Source organism: Mustela nivalis (genome assembly GCF_964662115.1).
Source record: "Mustela nivalis genome assembly, chromosome: 14".
Taxonomy (NCBI): domain Eukaryota; kingdom Metazoa; phylum Chordata; class Mammalia; order Carnivora; family Mustelidae; genus Mustela; species Mustela nivalis.
In genome coordinates, this window is record NC_139033.1 from 43479080 (window position 1) to 43497965 (window position 18886).

General features: G+C 53.7%; 1 protein-coding gene across 3 annotated transcripts in view; it reads left to right on the top strand.

Moving 5' to 3' along the window:
* MYO5B (myosin VB) overlaps positions 1-18886 on the top strand; it is a 342993-nt gene that overhangs the window by 306246 nt on the left and 17861 nt on the right. For 2 of the 3 annotated variants that reach the window (XM_082699233.1, XM_082699232.1), the window contains exons 27-33: positions 748-813; positions 4377-4616; positions 5647-5747; positions 14134-14332; positions 14593-14686; positions 15821-15964; positions 18146-18297. In XM_082699233.1, coding sequence (XP_082555359.1) covers positions 748-813; positions 4377-4616; positions 5647-5747; positions 14134-14332; positions 14593-14686; positions 15821-15964; positions 18146-18297 — 996 coding nt within the window. Of the gene's footprint in view, positions 1-747; positions 814-4376; positions 4617-5646; positions 5748-11288; positions 11367-14133; positions 14333-14592; positions 14687-15820; positions 15965-18145; positions 18298-18886 lie in introns of all 3 variants that reach the window. The other variant, XM_082699234.1, reaches the window with a different exon arrangement.

Sequence of the window (18886 nt, forward strand, 5' to 3'; positions counted from 1 at the left end):
TTATGTTGCTGGTTTCCTCTGCTGCTGGAACAAAGGCGCACAAACTGGATGGCTCAAAACAACAGAACTTTCTTTTCTTATGCTTCTCGAGGCCAGAAGTCAAAAATGAAGGTTTCAGCAGAGCCATACTGTCTTAAAGGCCTTGCGGGAGAATCTATTCCATGCCTCTCTCTCTGAGCATTTGGTGTTGCTGGAAACCCTGGGTATGCCTCAGCTCCAGTTCCTTGACTTGGCGCCGTATGACTCCTGTCTCTGCCTCCATCTTCAGGCGGCACTCCTCCCTGCGTGCGTGTGGCGTGTGTGCGCTCATGTGTACGTCCTCTCTCTTCCTGTGAGGACGCTTTCGTGCCCGTCCTAATGACCTCATCTTGATTTGATTTGATCTGCAACGACCCCGTTTTAAATCACGTTACGGTCACAGGGACCAGGAGTTAGAACTTCAACGTCTCTTTTGTGGGGACATAATTCGACCCACAGCAGAGCGTATACATGTTTGTATACATGAGGATCCCATGAATAAAGTCATGGAGGGGGTGAGGGCCGGCAGAGGGGTCATCTGTGGAGAGCTTCCTGGTGGCCTGGAGCTGTAAGCTGTGTTTTAGAGGTGGGAAGGAGGTGGTCCTGCTGCGTGGCAGGGGCAGCGGGTATGGACACTTGTGCAAACAAGCTCGAGGACCAGGGGTGGAAACACGCCTGCGGAACCCTGCATGTGGTCTGGGCTCACCTGCTGTCTCCTCATCTGTGCAGGGGGAGCAAGCGAAGAATGACCTAGACTTGGACCAGGATGCAGATCTAGCCTACAATAGTCTGAAGGTAAGACTGTTAGCACAGGAGATCCTCGAACTCTCCCCTGCTGCGGGGAGGATGGATGACAGAGTCTGTTCTCGAGTGGAGCCATCAGCACACCAGGCCCCCTTGGGTCTCTTCCTCTCAGAAATGGAGGAAATGTGTATTCACCACAAGCAGCTATAGTCTGTGCTCATAGGAAACACCAATGAGGGGTTGGCTTCCTAGAGTTAGAACAGACCCCACTGGTTAGGGGCTCGGTCCCACAAGACAGCCACCACTTCAGATACCAATCAGATGGGTGGGTCCCCAGGTGACCCACACTTCTGTCTAACTTGGCTACAAATCAGAGGATCCCATAATCCCCTTCCCAAGTTTGACCATATGTGAGGACAGCCCACAGAACCCAGGAGAGCATTTTATGTACCATTATTGGTTGATTATAAAGGATACAACTCAGCTACAGCCGAACGGAAGAGATGCAAGGTGTATGAGAAGGGGCACAGAGCTCACAGGCCATCTCCAGGCGCGTACCCCACACCCCACCAGCTCCCTATGCTCGCCAACCCGAAGCCCTCCGAATTCCTTACTCAGGGTTCTGTGGAGGTTCCATTACACAGCCACCAGTGATAAAATTATTGGCCTTGGGTGTTTAGCTAGATCTCCAGCCCTCCTCTTTCCCTTTCAGGGTGTTGGTTGGGGTGGGGTGGTAAGCTGCAGTGCTCTCAGGGCTGGTTCCCCTGGTGGCTGGCATCAACTCGGTGGGGCTGAAAGGGGCTTGTTAGGACTTAGAAGAAATGCCAAGGATTTTAGCATCCCTGAGTCCGGAACCAGGCCCTGAGATCAAATATAATGAAAGCTGTTCCTCTCATCTCTATCAGTAGGAACCACAAGAGTTTTTGAAGCTCTGGGCCAGGAACCAGGGCCAGAACCACATATGTATTTGTTATGTCACATATGTCTTTACCTACCTGATAGAGTTCCAGTTGAAGTCGTAGGTGACCAGTGGGATGAATTCACTTTGAAAAATGATCTAGACCTGCATGGAGAGATGCCCCGTGCTCCCAGAGCTGGCCTGATGAGAGCTGGGAGGTCAGCGAGTGGAAGGTCCCAGGGCAAGCAGGCCTATGTTGACTACAGTGATGGAGGACTAGGCTCTGGGGCTGGGAGGGAATGTACAGAAAAGAGTCGTCAGAGCACTCCCCCACCGCCCCTCCCATTCCCAGAGACTTGGGAATTGGGAATTTATCCATTCTGCTGTGGGCAGTCTGGCTGCACTCATAGGACCATGGAAATCTCTGGCAACAGCTTCATTGCCCCAGGAGAACAGCCCAGAATCATGCCCATGATTTTTGAACAACAGGAGCCACAGAAGTGTGGGGGCTTTCTTTTCTGAATTATTGATAGGACCTATTTTTCTCATGTGATACTTAAAAGCTTCAGAGCACTGCGGGGGTGTTGGTGGTAGATGCCTGCGGTACGGGCCTTCCGCACGCCATTCTTCCACAGCCGTCCCCGAGCGTGCGAACTTGTTAGGCTGCGTTAGAACCAGTAAGACAGTCTAGCCCAGTGGGTCTCCAGGAGTGGTCTAGGAACAGCATCACTGCAGATATGCTAGAAAGGCAAATGCCCAGCCCAGCCCAGCCCTGCCATATCCATTGGTTTTCACCTGCCCTCGTGAGGTTTCTGTTACCCACACCACCCTGAGAACCACGGCTCTACTCCAGCACAGAGGGCTGCTCGCAGGGCTCCCAATCTGCTCAAAAGCTCCCCCTTCTCTCAGCTGCCCCCTGAGGAAGGTGCTCCCTCGGGTCCTGTAGGCTGCATCGCACTGCCAGCACAGGGCTGGGCTCACAGAGACCTCAACAAATACTTGTCCCAAACTCTTGAAGCTCCATGACCCCTCTGCTCTGTTAGGCCAGGGTTCTGAGGTTACAAGACCTGGTTTTGCCTTCGTTGTCTCTGGTGAGACTGGGCTCAACCTGTGCCCTTTGTCCCAGAGGCTGGCCCTGGGGACCCATGGGTTTGCAAGAGACCAATGCTGGGGAGGCTGGCTGCGAAGCTTCTCACTTAACAGACCCAGACCTTGAGGGAAAAGAGGAAAAATGAGGCTTTTTGCCAACCCATATCTAGCGGGCCACTGCTTTCCGAGGGCATGGAGGGCGGGAAGTCAACCGTGCCCTCTCAAAGTGTAGACTTGGCCTGAGCAGAGGTCTGAGCAGATGGTGAGTCTACACACCTGGCCACTGAGCCATCTTTTCTGACCCAATCCTCAGCAAACCAGGTTTGAAAAACCTGCCCACAAGTGCACGGGGGGGAGATGAGGCAACTGCAGGAGGACCCCCCCTACCATGAGTAGTGGTTTTTGCTGATACTCTGAATTCCCTCTACCAGAGTTTTAGAAATGGTCCCGATCCTTCTCTAGTGCATGAAGGGGCTAGAAGCACACCATTTGGGTACTGGGCTCCAGGCTTAGACATCCCCCGCTGTGGATGAGAGGGACTGGAGGGGTCCGCAGGCCCACCACACCTGCAGAGCATTGCTCAAGGAGGCCTGATGTGATGTAGCGGGGCTGGAAGGTGAGACTCCCTGGACCAGGCATCGGGAATCCTGGGTGCTAGTCCTGGCAGGGCCTCTAAATTTATTGTGAGCCTTCTCAGCTCTGTTCTCTTGCCCTCATTCAGAAAACAAAGACATTGTTTGTTTATACGGTCTCCTAGTTCTGGGGTCCTGTGGCTTCTGTAATCTGCAGCCAGTCCCCCACTTAGCCACTTGTTGGGGGCCGGCAGTTAGGGTTGGGAAATTTTGAATCCCATATATAGCAAGACCTTAAAAGCATAATATGTGTGATTATCAAACTATATATGGTCTGACTTTGTCCAACACCAAGTTAAATGTTATGCCCAGAAAACGCAAAATACATCCTAAAGTTGAATTTCAGTGGTATTTTTTACTCTATACACAAGTGGTTTTTCTTCCACTGGCATTGACTGTTGGTGGTTTTCCATGTGACCCAACCAACAAAAGAGTATTCCTGGTATACTCCAAAATATACTCCAAAACTTTAGTCCACGTGGTGCTCCTTAGAATGGGGGGGGTGGTGGCGGGGAGGTGGACAGTGATCTCTTGAGAGATAAGTTTAGGAAATCCTGCAGTCTATATGCTCTCTGGAAAGTCACCAAGTGCATTAGTGTATTAAGGTTCTAGGAAGTCCAGTGTTAAAAGCATGTTCTGTAAAATTAAGCTGACATTTCCACGAGGATAGGTAGGGATGTTTCATGGCCAAGTACACTTAGAAATGTGAACACTGTCAGTCACTTCAGGGAATGCTATCATAGAGGCCTCGTGTGCGATGCTTCACGCCAGTAACTTAGGGCTGTGGATTCAAATCCAGTTTTAACTACTGGCCTTTTGCCAATCATAACATTTACAGTGCGTGTTCTTGTTAAAACCAGAAGGCTGCTGTTCACTTCTTGGGAGTCAGGGCAGGTTGGTTAAGGAAGGTGGAGGGGGAAGATGGCATGGGGAGACCCCCACCCCCAACCGAGGTCCAGGGAGAAAGGGAGTGTGTCACTTGGGCTGTCTTCCAGAGGCAAGAGCTGGAGTCAGAGAACAAGAAGCTGAAGAATGACCTGAACGAGCTGAGGAAAGCAGTGGCGGACCAAGCCACCCAGAACAACTCCACCCACGGCTCCCCGGACAGCTACCACCTGCTTCTGAACCAGCTCAAGCTGGCCAACGAGGAGCTGGAGGTTCGCAAGGAGGAGGTGCTCATCCTGAGGACCCAGATCGTCAGTGCCGACCAGCGCCGACTTGCCGGCAAGAGCACGGTAACAATCTGGCAGCCCCCCGCTGGGCTGGTGAGGGGGTTACCCTCGGTGGTAATACAGGTGGAGTTTTTCTTACATATCTTTACCCATGAGAACCTTAAACCTAAAAGAGCAAACTCTTCTGCTCTAGGGGTCTCTCCCCTAAGGGCAAAGCAGGATACTTTCTGCCTTTTCAGCGTGACCTTTCATGGCTGACTTTGCTGGAAATTTCTGGAATCTTCTGAAGTTACTCAGTATGAATAGGTTCAAAAAGAACAAGGCAGAGAATTAGAGAAGCAAGAGCCATGGCCTGAGCAGTCCCCTTGGCCTTGTTTTTCACCTCATGCTTTGCCCCTTGCTGTTTACCTTGATTCTGAGGTAGAGAAATTCTTTCCTCTCAGCCCTCCCCTGTGGGGCAAGTCCGGCTTAGGATTTGTTCTTTATAGTTTCACCTTCTGGGACAGACTGGAGACTGGGAGGGGGAGGGGACAGGGACCCTAGAGGACCTGGATCACTCTAGGTATGGCCCAGGGGTGACATGGGGGATACATAGGTAGTCCTGGGTAGTCATGAGTGTGGAGGATCAATGCTGAGACAGACCTTTGGATTTGGGGTGCCGTCACCTCCAGAGACACTGTCACCCCCGCCATGGCCCCCCAACCACCATTCCACATTCAGGGTCTTTTACAGCCAGGCCTTATCATTCTGTGCCTTTGGAAGTCACATTCCTGCGTGGGTTTAACGGCTTTTATTTGAGGTCATCCTAGGCCTTTGTTTTTTCCCCCAAAAGCTTGTTTTTTTTTTTTTTTTTCTTTTTTTGTAAGTAGTCCCCAGGCCCAGCAGGGAGCCCCACGTAGGGCTTGAACTCATAACCCTGAAATCAAGACCTGAGCTGAGATCAAGAGTGGAACGCTTAACCGACTGAGCCACCCAGGCACCCCACCCCACCACCCAAAAAACTTGTTTTTATCCCTCTGTATGTAAAGTTTATGAAGTTGTTTCATGACAGTTGTTTACATTACCAGTGTAATTTTAATCTGGGACCTTCTAGGAGCCGAACATTAATGCCAGAACAAGTTGGCCTAACAGTGAAAAGCACGTAGATCAGGAAGACGCCATCGAGGCCTATCACGGGGTCTGCCAGACAAACCGGTAAGTCCCACTTCGTGGTAACTCGGCCTGGAGGAGGTGATGGGAAGGGGGTCTTCCCCAAGCTGCTGTGTGATGTCTGCTTCTCAGACACTGACCCCGTGCTTCAGCATCAGGGTTTACTTTTTACCGGAGGCAAATAAGAAGGAACAGACTCCCTGAATCCCATAGGAAACCACTTGTTAGCTTCTGCAAGACTCCAAGAACACAGCTGGAGCCTCCAGAAGGTAGACCCTCTGACGGGCCTGAGGAAAGGGACCCTCCTGGGAGGAGTGCTGACGGGAGGACTGGGGAAGATGGTGAGAGTGGCTTGTTGCACTGAGGGGGAAGCCTGCGCCAAATGAGCCCAACAGAGTTGTGGGAGGGGCCGGCTGCGGCTCTTTGCTTTAATACAGCCAGACTCAATCCTGCTGGTGGGCCACAGTGCCCAACATTTAAGAGCTGGAACCCAAGCTAGACACCCCAGAGGCTGGACGGGAGAATTAAACCACTGCCAGATGGGCGAACATGAGTTTTCCCTGAATTTTACTTAACCAACCTCTAGTCCCTCCTTAAGGATGAGCTCCCCCAGGTTAAGGCAACAGAGTGTGACCAGGGGAGGCGGCAGGGCCCGGAGGAGACGCCCAGGCAGTATGGCAGAGCACCTGGCAAATGTGCACCCTGGGCTCCACTCGCTTACTAGCTATGCAGTAACTCCCTCAGTAACTTGCAACTGCTCCATGCCTCCGTTTCCTCTTCAGAACTGGGGACAGTCCCAGCACGCACAGTGATGGAGAAGACCATGTGAGATGGTCTGTGTAGTGCACTGAGAACACTGACTGCCATTATTAACGTCTTTGCCTCTTTGTGCCCCTATGGTTACTCGTCAGAGCAGAGCCAGCCTTGTTCCTGGCTGCCTTTCTCTCTCGCCTCAACCGAGTGTCCCAGTAGTCACTAAGTGTTTTACAGAATTGTTGAAAACCGGAAGCATATCTAGAAAATGTCAGTAGGTGTCACTGAGAATGCAGCCTGATGTTTTCAGCGAGAACGTCACAAAATGACCTGAAGACTTAGTGCTGTGATTTCTAGGTCTTCCAGCCCCATTTCTGCAGATAGGGAAACTGAGGCCCAGAAGGGGTGAGTGGCTCTGGCATGCGGCCAGCCCGAAACCGAGTCAAGGTACGATCCAGAAGGCCTGACTCCTGGGCTGGGCTGCTCCCAGCGCACTGTGTAGGTAATCACAAGATGAAGGCCTTTTAGTGGGCCCCCAGGAGGAGAGTCCGCTCCCGGAGCGCTGCGGTTCTGTCCCCGAAAGGAGAGAGAAGGAACTGAAGGCGAGCTTCTCGGTGCTGAAACTGGAGTCGAGATTTAGTCACTTGAAATGTATCTTGAGTGAAGAAATGCATTGAATAAGAGAACAGACCACAGGTGTAGTATTTGAAATTAAAGGAAGGAGGAAGGAAGGAAGCGAGCTGGACCCTGATGGGGGAGCGCGAGTGCGGGTCTTTCTGATTTGCACCGTGGCTCTCAGCAGCTGTCCGCTGCCTTCTTGCTCACCCCAGTGCTTGTCAGGGATCCAGTCCCGGAGGCTGCTTACTTACTGTGGATTTGTCTTCCTTTGCAGCAATAATCATGGTGTGGTAAAGTAAAAATAGCTTTTCTTATATCTTAAAAGAATTGCACTCCCAGCAAGCCCGGGGTACAATAGGGGACTCCCAGCCCGTGACCCCCAGTTAGGTACAGAATGCATTTGTGCTTTGGGGTGGAGGGGTTACAGAAATCTGTCCTCTATCTAGAAAAAGCTTACACTCTCAGGCAATGGATTTTGCTTAGCTTTCTGGAGGGCTACTCCCCACGCCCAGTCACAGCTCCTCTGAGAGTCCAGGGTCCCCCAGTTTGGAACTTTTTTCACGTGCTAACTTCCAGAGTTTATAGAGTTCTGTTTCATCTTTATGACTGTGCCTCTTTCTTTGTTCTCCACTTTGGGAGAGAAGCCAGTAATGAGGGTCTGTTCTGGGAAGGAACTGCAGGAAGATGGATAGCTCTTCTGCTTCCAGAAAGTGCTTTCATTTCCACGTTCTGGGAGCTAAGAGAAATCAGCAACATTATGACCATTTCATCTGTGGCCAAAATCAAATTAAAGACAGGGCTCGTCCTTGCCCCCGGGGATGGGCTATTGCAGACACAGGTGGGTGTCTGGAGGGTTGGAGGTGGGGAAGCGCTGGGAAAGTGGGTAGCAGAACAGGCTAGGCTCACCTCCAGGCGTGCACTCAGGTCACAGAGCGAGGTAGGAGCAGGAGTGTGGTGAGGGCTCAGGTCTAGCTCTGGGAACAGTGTACCTTTGGCCACTGGCTATTTCCACTCAAGTCTGTGGAACTGCAAAGAGAAACTTAGAGTGCATTACTGGACCTCTGCTTGGGTCCCAGGAAACCTCGCCGTCCCTCTTCCCAGCAGGTTCCAGGAAACAAGGGGAGGCCCTTGGCACAAAAGGTAGCTTTGCCTGTTGGACAGGCAAAGCCGGGGTTATTACAATGAGCCTGCTGGGGACAGGGGAGATCCTGTTTAACCAGAAAAGGGTATGTGCACATTTCTTAGGATAGGCTTGGCATTCATGGCTCATTTGAGACTGAGCCTCAGCCTCCCCAGCTCCCTTCCTTGAATCCTCACTGTCACTGTTCCCAGCTGGAAACTCTGTGGGGCGGTGACTCCCTCATAAGGGTTCCCAAAATTCACTGGGTCCCAAACCATCAGCATAGCTCCTGTCCGCTGTAATTCAGAGGCATGGCCGTATTTATCCCGAGACAATTCACCTTCCTGGGCTCCGCCTGTAGCTCAGATTTCTCTCATTCATGGTGCTGGGGTTACGGCCTCCCATTCTCGGAGATTGTGGGGATCGTCCTGGGCAGTTGGGCAGAACATCCAGCTGAGCTGCAGAAATAAGGACCTCCATGGAGCACGATATCTTCCAGTTTTTTAGAGACTGGAAACCGACCATTTTCCTGCTCTTAGGAACCTTGCCTGTTTCCGTTTACAAGGAGGCAGGGCCTCCAGCCAGGACAGAGGAATGGCCGTTGGGTCAAAGTCCTCACGGGGCTCTCTGGACAGGGTCCACAGAGAGAAAGCAAAGACTCCCCCACGCCTTTTCGGCTGCATGAGCTTTACAGTGAACAAGATTATGTCATTAAAGATCTAGAAGGAACCTCAGATAAGTCAGCGGGGCACTTTCATTTTACACATGAAACAGGTCCAGGACATGTAGGCGAGAACCACGACCACGCCTTTGGGGTGCCTAGTTCTCCAGTCGGGTTCCTCTATGCGGTCTTGCTGCCTTCTTGGAGCAACTTGGAGACTTTACCTGCTGGTTGCTCAAGTGTGTCTGTAGGCTCACCGGGAATGGGGCTCGACACAGTGGTGTGTACACAGCCCATCCTCCTTGAATGTTTGTTGATTTGTTCACTGACCTCTTGTGCTTTATTTTTAAAAAATTCTCCTAGGCTGGCGTTTGGGTTTTCCTTCTCCTGCCACTAGGTGGCCCTCCCTCCCAGGCCTCCCTGCATGAGAGCCCACGAAGGGGAGAGAGTCCCCGTAGAGGAACCGGTCCTCTTTGATCCAGGAACAAGGGCTCGGACCTGAGCTGGCTGACTGCATTTTCATTAGCCGGTGTGTGCGACTTCCGCACAGTCTCTACTTTTATCTTTGTGCATCATGCCCGGCCTGTTCCAGGATTAAGAATTCTGAGAGCATCTCCCTCGGAGCAGGGATTAATGCTAACTTCCTCTCTGTGTAACTCAGCAACGCACAGGCACCCGCCAGAGGGTGAGAGGTGGGACTCCGTGTGCCATCACGGGAACTATAGGAACACCGTGACCCTCCCGGCCAGAGCCAGCAGCCCCCTCCCTCCGCCTGGGCATCCGGAGGGCCAGCCAGGGTGGGCAGCTGTCCGGGCCAGGCAGGTCCTCTCCCTCTTGGGATCCCTTCACTCATGGCAAACAAGGTGACGGAAAAGGTCCTGCATTCCTGGTGAGCAAAGTACTGGCTACTGAGCGCCCTAGTTAAATGTGGTAGGAGCTGAGAAGGGACAGGCACTAGCTTGCCAGCTCCCACTTGACATGGCCAGGGTCCCTTTTGGATTTGCTGGGATAAGTGGAACACACAGGGGGTTTCTGTGCTAGGAACTGAAGGGGACTGCTCAAAGTCTCCAGTCAACACAGTCTCTGGGGAGACCAGGCCTCCGTGAGAGCTCTGGACATTTGAGAAGCCAGAGTCCTAAAGAGGAGAGGCCCCCACGATGGACTTCTTGGCAGTAATCCGCTCGCTGCCCAGCAGGAGGTAGCACAGCCCTGAAAGGAAGGCGTGGAGCCCCGCATGCTCCCAGCGGTCCCTGCCCCTTCCCTCTCCTTCAAGCTTCTCAGGGTGGGACCTAGGAGCCGCATGACCCGCCTCCCTCTAGAAGCAGCTTGTGTGAGCCCTGCCAAGGCCTGGGGCCGCCCTTCATGAGGCTGCGCTCCGGGGAGGGGGTAACGGGGTAGCTACTCCCCCAGACCTCACCCAGCTCCCAGCAGGAGCAACACAGCAGCTCCACTCCCAGGGGAAGGTGGTCTCCCTGCTGTGAGAACAGGGTTGCCGATCCGGGCACAGTGGGCACACCGTCTGCGGCTCCTCCGGGATTCCTGCCAGGAAAATTGGGATCCAACCAGCACGAGGAGGATCCCCACACAGAAAGTCGGGGGCAGCCTCCCGGCAGGTGCGAGAGGCTCCAGAGGCTCAGTCTTGGGCTACAGCCCCTCCCACCTGCCCTTGAGGATCTCCTGTGTGTGCCTCAGGGAGGTACATGGCTGGGGGGATGGGGGGCACACGCCTGACCTCCAGGAGGGACTCGGCAGGCACGGGGCCCCTGGGGAGGATCAAAGGATTTGCAAGGAGAAGGCAGCTGGCCATCTGCTTTCCAGGTTAAGTGAATAAGAGAGATGCCACCCAGTCCCTGGGGTGGGGGCAGAGACAGTTCCGCAGGCATCCTGCTTGGCCTTTATTCATGGTTTATGCGCAACTGTGCAACTGCCGTGAGGGCTGGAGGTGAGGTGAGCTGATGCTTTTGCATCCTTAGTGACAAAGTGGAGAACGGCCTTGAAAAGCAGACAGCGTGGAGCTGTCTCCCTCAGTGTCACCGAGCCTTGTGGCTCCAGTCAGAGCACAGCAGATGCTGCCTCCCCGGAGGCCCTCTGGGGCTTCTACTGAGCACAGGCCTCGCCTCCCTGCCCTGGTTGCGGGTCTCCTCATTCTCTTTCCTTTTCTGAATCCTTCCGGGGGAGGGTGTGGAGAGGGTGAGGACCACTGCTGTTCACAGAATTTATTGGGGCAAGTGCAGCCTTTGGCTCCCATCGTGATCCTCATCGGGAACAGGGACGTTCTCAGGTGATTGCAAAGGAAGAAGGGAAGCTGGGAGTTCGAGCTTTTCCTTTTTTTTTTGTTTTTGTTTCCACGGCTTGGCCTCACTTTCCTGGACGTTCTGCCTCCCTGTCTCTTCCCTCCACACTCGATGCCCTGTTTTTTGTCATTTATTTCTAGCAAGACTGAGGATTGGGGATATTTGAATGAAGATGGAGAGCTCGGCTTGGCCTACCAAGGCCTAAAGCAAGTTGCCAGGTCACGCATACGCCTTCCTGCCTGCGCCTGCTCTGTCTGTCCCGCCTGCTCGTGTCTACGCTTACCTGTCTCTCCCCTGGAGTGGAGGCCAGGGCCCGAGTCTCGGGGGTGCCGTGGGCTGCCCCTCGAGTCACTTGGCTGGCTGTGTTCGGGCTCTGTGTGGATGAGGCCCGGGGAGCTGCTCATAGGGGTCTAGGCAACAGCAGCTAAAGGCTCAGGGGAACCTTCCTGGGGTCAGGACACTCACTGATGCTTCTAGGATTCAAGGAACTTGCCGCTTCAGTGGAAGATCTAGAACCTGAACCCTCCACATGGTACCAGAATCTGAATAAGCCACTGGCCTTGAGCTGTGGGTGAGCAGTTTACCAAGGGAGGTTAGACACCATGTGATGGTCCTGTCCCACTTTGGCTGCCTGCGTGTGGCCCTTTGGGTCTGTGGCATAGCTTGGCGAATTTGAGCCCCCCAGCAACCAAAGCAGCAATGGTCCACAGGCTTGTGTCCCAGAAGAGGCCATGGCAGTGGGGTCCGTGGTGGCCCAGGCCCCTCAGCCTGGCGGTGGTGGGGCCGGGTGGGAACCTGACGCCCTCCCATACTACCTCCAAAGCATTCCCTGCCCATGACCTGCTGGAGGGCCCATTACAGCAACAAGAATCTGTTCTTGGGAGAAGAAGGTCCAGATCAGCTGGTCCTCGAGGCAGCGTGCCTCCTGGCTCTAGGTTGCTAAGTGGCCCCACCGCCTGTGAGCAAGGCGACCTCGGTCTCTTCCCTCGCTGCTCTGATGTGGATCAGAATGGGACCTGCCTCACGGAGTCATTCTAAGGAATAGGGTTAAGGCAGGTGGAGCATTTTGGCACGTGCCTGGCACATAGTAAGCACAGGACCCATGTTGTCTGATATTTCTGTTATAATGGCCATTATTCAGTAAGACCTGCCCCAGCGAGAAGTTTGTTTTATTGGGGAGGGAAGCCCCATGTAAAACCAGGTGATTCCTTGTGGCTCTCTATCAGCAGATTGGATATTTTTTTTTTTTTAATAAGCAAATGAATGCATTAACAAAACTGAAAGGTCAGACGTATCTATCAGGAGACCCGGCTTCTAGAACCAGCTCCGTCACTGTCTGAGGCCCCTGAACTCTTGGCCTCAGAGGAGGTGTGTCGAGCCCGGTGCTTGTCTAGGGATTCTCCTATCTTGCCCAGAACTGAAGCCACCCAACTACAGTCTAGATGGAGAATAAGAAAGCTACCAGCACAAACTCACAGCCCAAGTCAGGAACCGAATCCTGAGGGAGAGTCCTTAGAACCTAGTGGTTTCTGTTCTCTCTTGAGATGTTTATAACTTTCTGGTGATGCTTTTAGTGTATTGTAGCCAAGATGCTCTCTAAATATCCTGTGTCCTCTAAAATGCTTATTTAATCACAGAGCTCTTCCCTCTAATCCTCACGTCATTAGTGCTTTCAGCTGATTGACATGGCGTGTGGCGTGGGTGAGTCAGTCAGTCTTCCAGCATTTCTTCACTTGTATGAATCTGTTGAGAAGCTCCTGGGAGTCAGGCATTGCTCCCCATGTCACTGTGGAGCTGACTGAGCTACAGAAGACATGGGCACAGCCATGGAGGCGTTGACAGCATAGACTCCCCATCTCTAGCTCCCTTGGCAACTTGGTCCGTCCTCTCTTGTGGCCAAACTAGCACAACTGTAAAACAAAACAAAACAAAACAAAAAAGGTGTCTCCAGGGCAGCTGAGGACTCTTAATGGCATTTCTGAGGCACTTCCAGGTTCCTGAGTCTAAGCTCTGGTCACTGTCTTGGCACACCCCTGGGAGAGACCAAAGAGAATTTTCAAGCATGTGGGTCTTGTCAGACAGCTTTTGGCGTACCTTTCATCCAGACGTCCTACCTTTCTTTCATGTGATGTTCACTACCCTGAATCAGAACATTTGCTCTTGAGCCCAAGAAGGTAGCACCTCGTTCCCATTAGTGCTTCCCGGGGAGGAGGAAGCTGCTTGGGAAGCTTCGAGAATCCCTTGCCTTCTCGTGACGGATGGAACAGGCGTCTCCCAGAATTGCCTGGGGAGCTTTCAGACTCAGTCTTCTGAGACTTCTTGCCAACCTTGCCCAGATCTTCTCAAGATTCTTCTGCTTCTGTTCATGACACCAGCTGATCTGAAAGCTTCCCCCAGATGGTTCACCAGGAGTCTTAATTTCTGTTTTGACTAGAGAAGAATTTGTGTATTTATGGCCGCAGACAAAGTGGAGGTGGTGGTGACGAGAAAAAGGAGGGCGCTCAGGTTTCGCCTTTCTAAGACAGGCAGATAATCTAGGATAGAGGAAATACGCAGGCACTAGTTGAGTCTACTAGGCTTTTGTCTTAACAAGGAGATTCTTGAGAAGCTGGTGCAGATGTGGATACTTTTCTGTAAATGGTGCTGTAAGAAATTTATTTTTGTGGATGGCAATTTGACACGGAGACAATCTCTCAATCCGAAACCAATCGCCTGTGTAGGATGAGGAACGGAATGGGGGAGGGGGTGGCAAGGAAAAGGCCTTGGACCAGGGGTGCGCATTTGGCCCCGAGTTCCCATCCTCGGACAGGACGGGACAGGCTGGGCTGCTTGCCAGACTGTTCCCCTTGGCGTCTTCCCTGTTGGGTTTGTGCAGTTGCTGCTGCTGTGTGCTTGGCTGCTCCCCATTGCGTGTCCGTCTGTGGCCCCTCACATGGGGCGCTGACCTGAGCCCCACGGTCACCGGCCCCCCTCCCCCTGGTGCAGGCTGCTGGAGGCACAGCTACAGGCCCAGAGCCGCGAGCACGAGGAGGAGGTGGAGGGCCTCAAGGCGCAGGTGGAAGCCCTGAAGGAGGAGTTGGACAGGCAGCAGCAGACTTTCTGCCAGACGCTGCTGCTGTCCCCGGAGGCCCAGGTGGAGTTTGGTGTCCAGCAGGAGATCTCCCGGCTGACCAACGAGAACCTGGTGAGTGATGTTGCCCATCGGATCACACTCTGGGAAGTCACGTTCTGGAAACAGTTGGAGCCAGCGATGGCCTTTAGCTAAATGGGCCAGGTTTTCATCCTTGGCCCCATAGCAGAAACAGAATCTAGAGACCACCCTTCAGTAAGGGTTTAGGACTGGGGTTGGTGGCTACCGAGGGCCACCCTGGGCCCCAGGATTCTAGCCCCTGCCCTCCAGGGCCAAGTTAAGTCTGTTCTCACACTGCTTCCCTCTGATTTTAGGACCTCAAAGAACTGGTAGAAAAGCTGGAAAAGAATGAGAGGAAGCTCAAGAAACAACTGAAAATTTACATGAAGAAGGTCCAGGACCTAGAAGGTAAGGCCCATGAGAGAGAGAGAGAGAGAGAGAGGATGTGTGTGTGTGTGTGTGTGCGCGAGCGCGTGCTTGTGCGCGAGCTCAGTGAGGGAAGGGAACAGAAGGGCCGCTTCCCTCTGCAGGTTCTTCCTGCTTCCCCCGTCCTCTGGTGCCTGTGCCCAGTCCAGCTGTGGGATAGACCAAGTCAGACCCCACAGGCTCACACGTTCTCAGGTGGCTGGAATCTGGATGAAGATAAGTCAGCCCGGCAGGTGTTTGGGTGCTTCCTCTGAGCTCTGCACTGAGACCGTGGCCCTGTGGCCCTGCCCTCAAGGGAGCTGGGAGGCGAAGCTTTTTTGGTGTGGGGGAAAATGCTACATAACACACAGACCCCGACCACAGGGGCCTCACTCTATGTGACGGGTAGTCAGGAAGGAACAAGGTCAGTCCTATGATTTTTAACCTTAAATTTCGAACCTTGAATCTGGCCCAGAGAGGTCAGACAGTTTTAAATTTCTTCCAGAAACATCCAGAATGTGCTTGCTCTGACCCCTTGCTATAAATCTGTCAGCCTCGGTCCTTCCTGACACATGCCACCTGGCATGGAATCCTCTCTGGGTCCCCCCACCGCCTGGACCCCCCCCCATCCTTTTACTCTCCTCTCAAGAGCTGTGTCCCCAGGGTTGAGTCCCATCTCTCGTCCTAATACCAAGTGCCTCTGGGCACAGCACCCAGCACGGGTGTCATTTGCTTACTCAGCTGGTTATGCCCACCTCCTGCTTTGGAGGAGGATCTAGGAGGAGAGGCTGCGTGTTCTGCTCAGCCCCTCTCCATCCCTGAATCTCTCTGCTCTCTTTGAGTTCTTCTTCTCCTGAGAGGCCACTCCAGGCTTCAGGCTTCTCTCTCTCATTCAGTCTTGAAGACCTGTCATTCATTCTTCTGAATTCTTATCCTGCGGGGGCCCCAGTGCCTGGTGCTAAGCTCTTTGGAGTGTGGTCTGGGCCGCAAGGACAGACCACGTGAGGAGTGTGGGAGCTCAGAGAACCTGGAATGCTGGATCCCCAGAGCGAAGCACCACTGACCTAAGGCACCCCCGCCTCTCGGGCCTGTAGCCTAGAGCTCTCTCTTCATGTTTCCTGTCTCTTCCCTGCCCAGCCGCCCAGGCACTGGCCCAGAGTGAGCGGAAGCGACATGAGCTCAACAGGCAGGTCACCGTCCAACGGAAGGAGAAGGACTTCCAGGGCATGCTGGAGTACCACAAGGAAGACGAGGCCCTTCTCATTCGGAACCTGGTGACAGGTCGGGACCCTCTGTGGTATCCCACCCCCACACAGCTCCTTCCCCAGCTGCGTGGCCAACCCAGCATAACCCACCCCCCCACTCTGCACCCCGCCACCTCCCACCCATCCTTGGCTCTCCGTCGCCCTCCCTTCACATGGCTGCTTCTCTAATCAGCTCCCAACAACATCCCCTCCCCAGGCCATGCTCATGCTGTGATGCTATGGGGACCACATGCCAGGCTCTTGGGTGCGGCTCTCCTTGCCACCCCGAGCCACAGCCTGGTTTGCCACGTGGCCCGGCTCTCTCCCCTCTGGTCCTGCTCCACCTGGCTTCCCCAGGCCTGCCTTTCTGCCCAAACCAGCCCAGTCCAGCAGCTGCCTGCAGAGTAGGAGGAGGAGGCTTGGAGGAGAGAGTCCTGGGTAAAAAAAAAGGGAAGAATCTTGGGTAGATGGTCCTCTGGACCCTGAGCTACAAGCTCCTTTACTTGGAGCCTTAGATGTTCTGTAAAATGCGGACGTGGGAAATACAATAGATGGGAAATATGACCAGAGAAAGTGCTATGCTGAAGTCACAGACTCTTCTCAGTGTGACGAATATGAAATGGTTGCTTTTTGCAGGGGCACGAGACGGTCAACTAGGAGGTCAGGGCTGTTTTAGAGAAATGTGAGTTTGCCAGAGTTGCACCCTGCTGAGCAGCTTGCTGAGGGCCAAATGCTGTGGACTCTAGCCTAGGGCAGCTTTTCCCTCCGTTCTTTGTGTTGGGTATTTCTAGCGACTGAGTGCTTTGGCTCTTTTTCTAAAGGCTAATTCCCCCTAGAGCTGCCCAGCAATCTGATGGGAAGCCCCTCTTCCTTCAGCAGGCTGCATCTGATTCTAAGGCTTCTAGGAATGAGCCTTTCATCTCTGGGGAATGAAAGTCAAAGTTCCCAACCATAGAGTCCGAAACGAACAGGACTGCTTGTGCCAGCAGACGTGGCTCCTCCCCACTGTCCCAGCTCAGGCAGCCCCAGACGAGGCCATCTCCCCCTAAGCTGCCTGCATGTCACACCCAGTCTCCTTCCCTCTAGTCATCCAAACAAGTGCCAAAACACCATCCGACCTCCTCCTAGGTCCCTGGCACAAGCGGTTGCTGTGGAGGATAGAGATGTGTCGAGCCGTTGGTCCTGCCCCAAATGCTAACACTTAGCTGGGCAGACCAAGTGAGTCTATAGACATGGGACTCAGGTCACAATAGGACAGCCCAAGACAGGACAAGCTGTACGCAGGTTAGGCCACCTGTCAGTGGAGAGGCTGGCGAGACAGGTGTCACAGTGTGGCCCTTGGGGGGTGGGGAATGGCCGTGGCCACTCAGCAGCCTACTTGATCTATTCTTGGCTCTGAGGAGGTCTAGGCAGCTGCTGCCAAGTACATAGTTTCCAAACGGACAGTTAAGTGGGCTAAAGGTCCCTGTGGCCTTCTGGGCCCCGGCACATAGGCTCTGGCTTTGGGAATTTGCGGTCTGCCAGCTTCTCCCAGAACCTGCTCTCACAGTCCGCTGTGGGAGAGTCCGGTGTGCCCGCAGCAGGAAGCGCCCCGAGCTCTCTCACTGGCTGGGGAGCCGGCTCCTCCCTGCGGCTGGCCCAGGGCCCAGGCCCTCTGTGTGGAAACCTGGCAGAGAGCTACCTGTGGGCTCTTCTCCTTCATGTTCTAAGGACCAGGCATTAGGAGCCTGTCTTATTGTTCTGGCCAAACAATGAGGAATGTGCTTTTGTGAGTTTGGGGCTTTTAACTAGTTTCTAAAGCTAGTACTCGGGGTCAGAAGGTGTCTGTGTATCCCTGACAGCTTCTCCCCTACTCCTCCTCCAGCCGCCGGGCCCTTTGAAAGGTTACTTTTAGAGGAGCTCCAGGAAAATATTGAAAATACTTGTATTTCAGGGCCACCTAGGTGCCTCAGTCAGCTAAGCATCTGCCTTCATCTCAGGTCATGATCTCAAGGTCCTGGGATCAAGTCCCGCATCAGGCTCCCTGCTCAGCAAGGAGTCCAGGTCTCTCTCTCCCTCTGTTTCTCCCCCAGTTTGTGTGCCCTCTTGCTCATTCTCTCCCTCAAATAAATAAATAAAATCTTAAAAAAAAAAAAGAGGAAAGAAAATATTTCAGAGCAGGCTTCTCAGAGCCCCAGGCATCTGCTAGAGTCTAACTCTTGGCGTTTGTTGCTGTCAGAGCTGAAGCCACAGACGCTGGCGGGCACCGTGCCCTGCCTTCCTGCCTACGTCCTCTACATGTGCATCAGGCACGCTGATTACGTCAACGATGACCTCAAGGTGCACTCCTTGCTGACCTCCACCATCAACGGCATTAAGAAAGTCCTGAAGGTAGGTGCCTCGCGCCAGAGGTGGTGGTTGGCAGCGGACAGAGGGATGCCTACGGCTCCCCATAGCTCGACCCTGTCTGGCTTTCCTCGCGTCTCCAGCTCTGAAGGTGCAGCTCACCTGCGGAGCCCAGATGCTCAGGCTCAGAAATGGCAGGACGCTCAGAAATCCAGTGTTGCTGTCCAGCCGCCTCCAGGGAACCCTGGTGCTTTCAAAAGCCTTGGCCTGTGGTGCCAGGAGAATGCCGTGCTCTACTCCAGGGAAGGCTGACCCTGCCCTGCAGTGCCATGCAGGAACACAACCCGAATAGAGACTTCCTCCCAGACCTTTCCAAGGAGCTGGGTGCCTGCTGCCCAGGAGGGCAGTGGCCCAAGGAAGGGTGTAAACATTTATCAGGTTCTGAAGTGAGGAGGCCCCGGGCCGGGACAGGGCTGCTAATGGGGCCCTCACTGGAGGAACTCCACTTAAAGGCATGAGGCCCCTTACCAGTGTAGTGACAGCCTCTGCAGGAGGCTGGCCTGCAGGGAGGGGAGAGGCCGGGCCACATAGAAGCTATGGGGAGAGGTAAGCTTTTTGAGGGAGATCAGCCCTC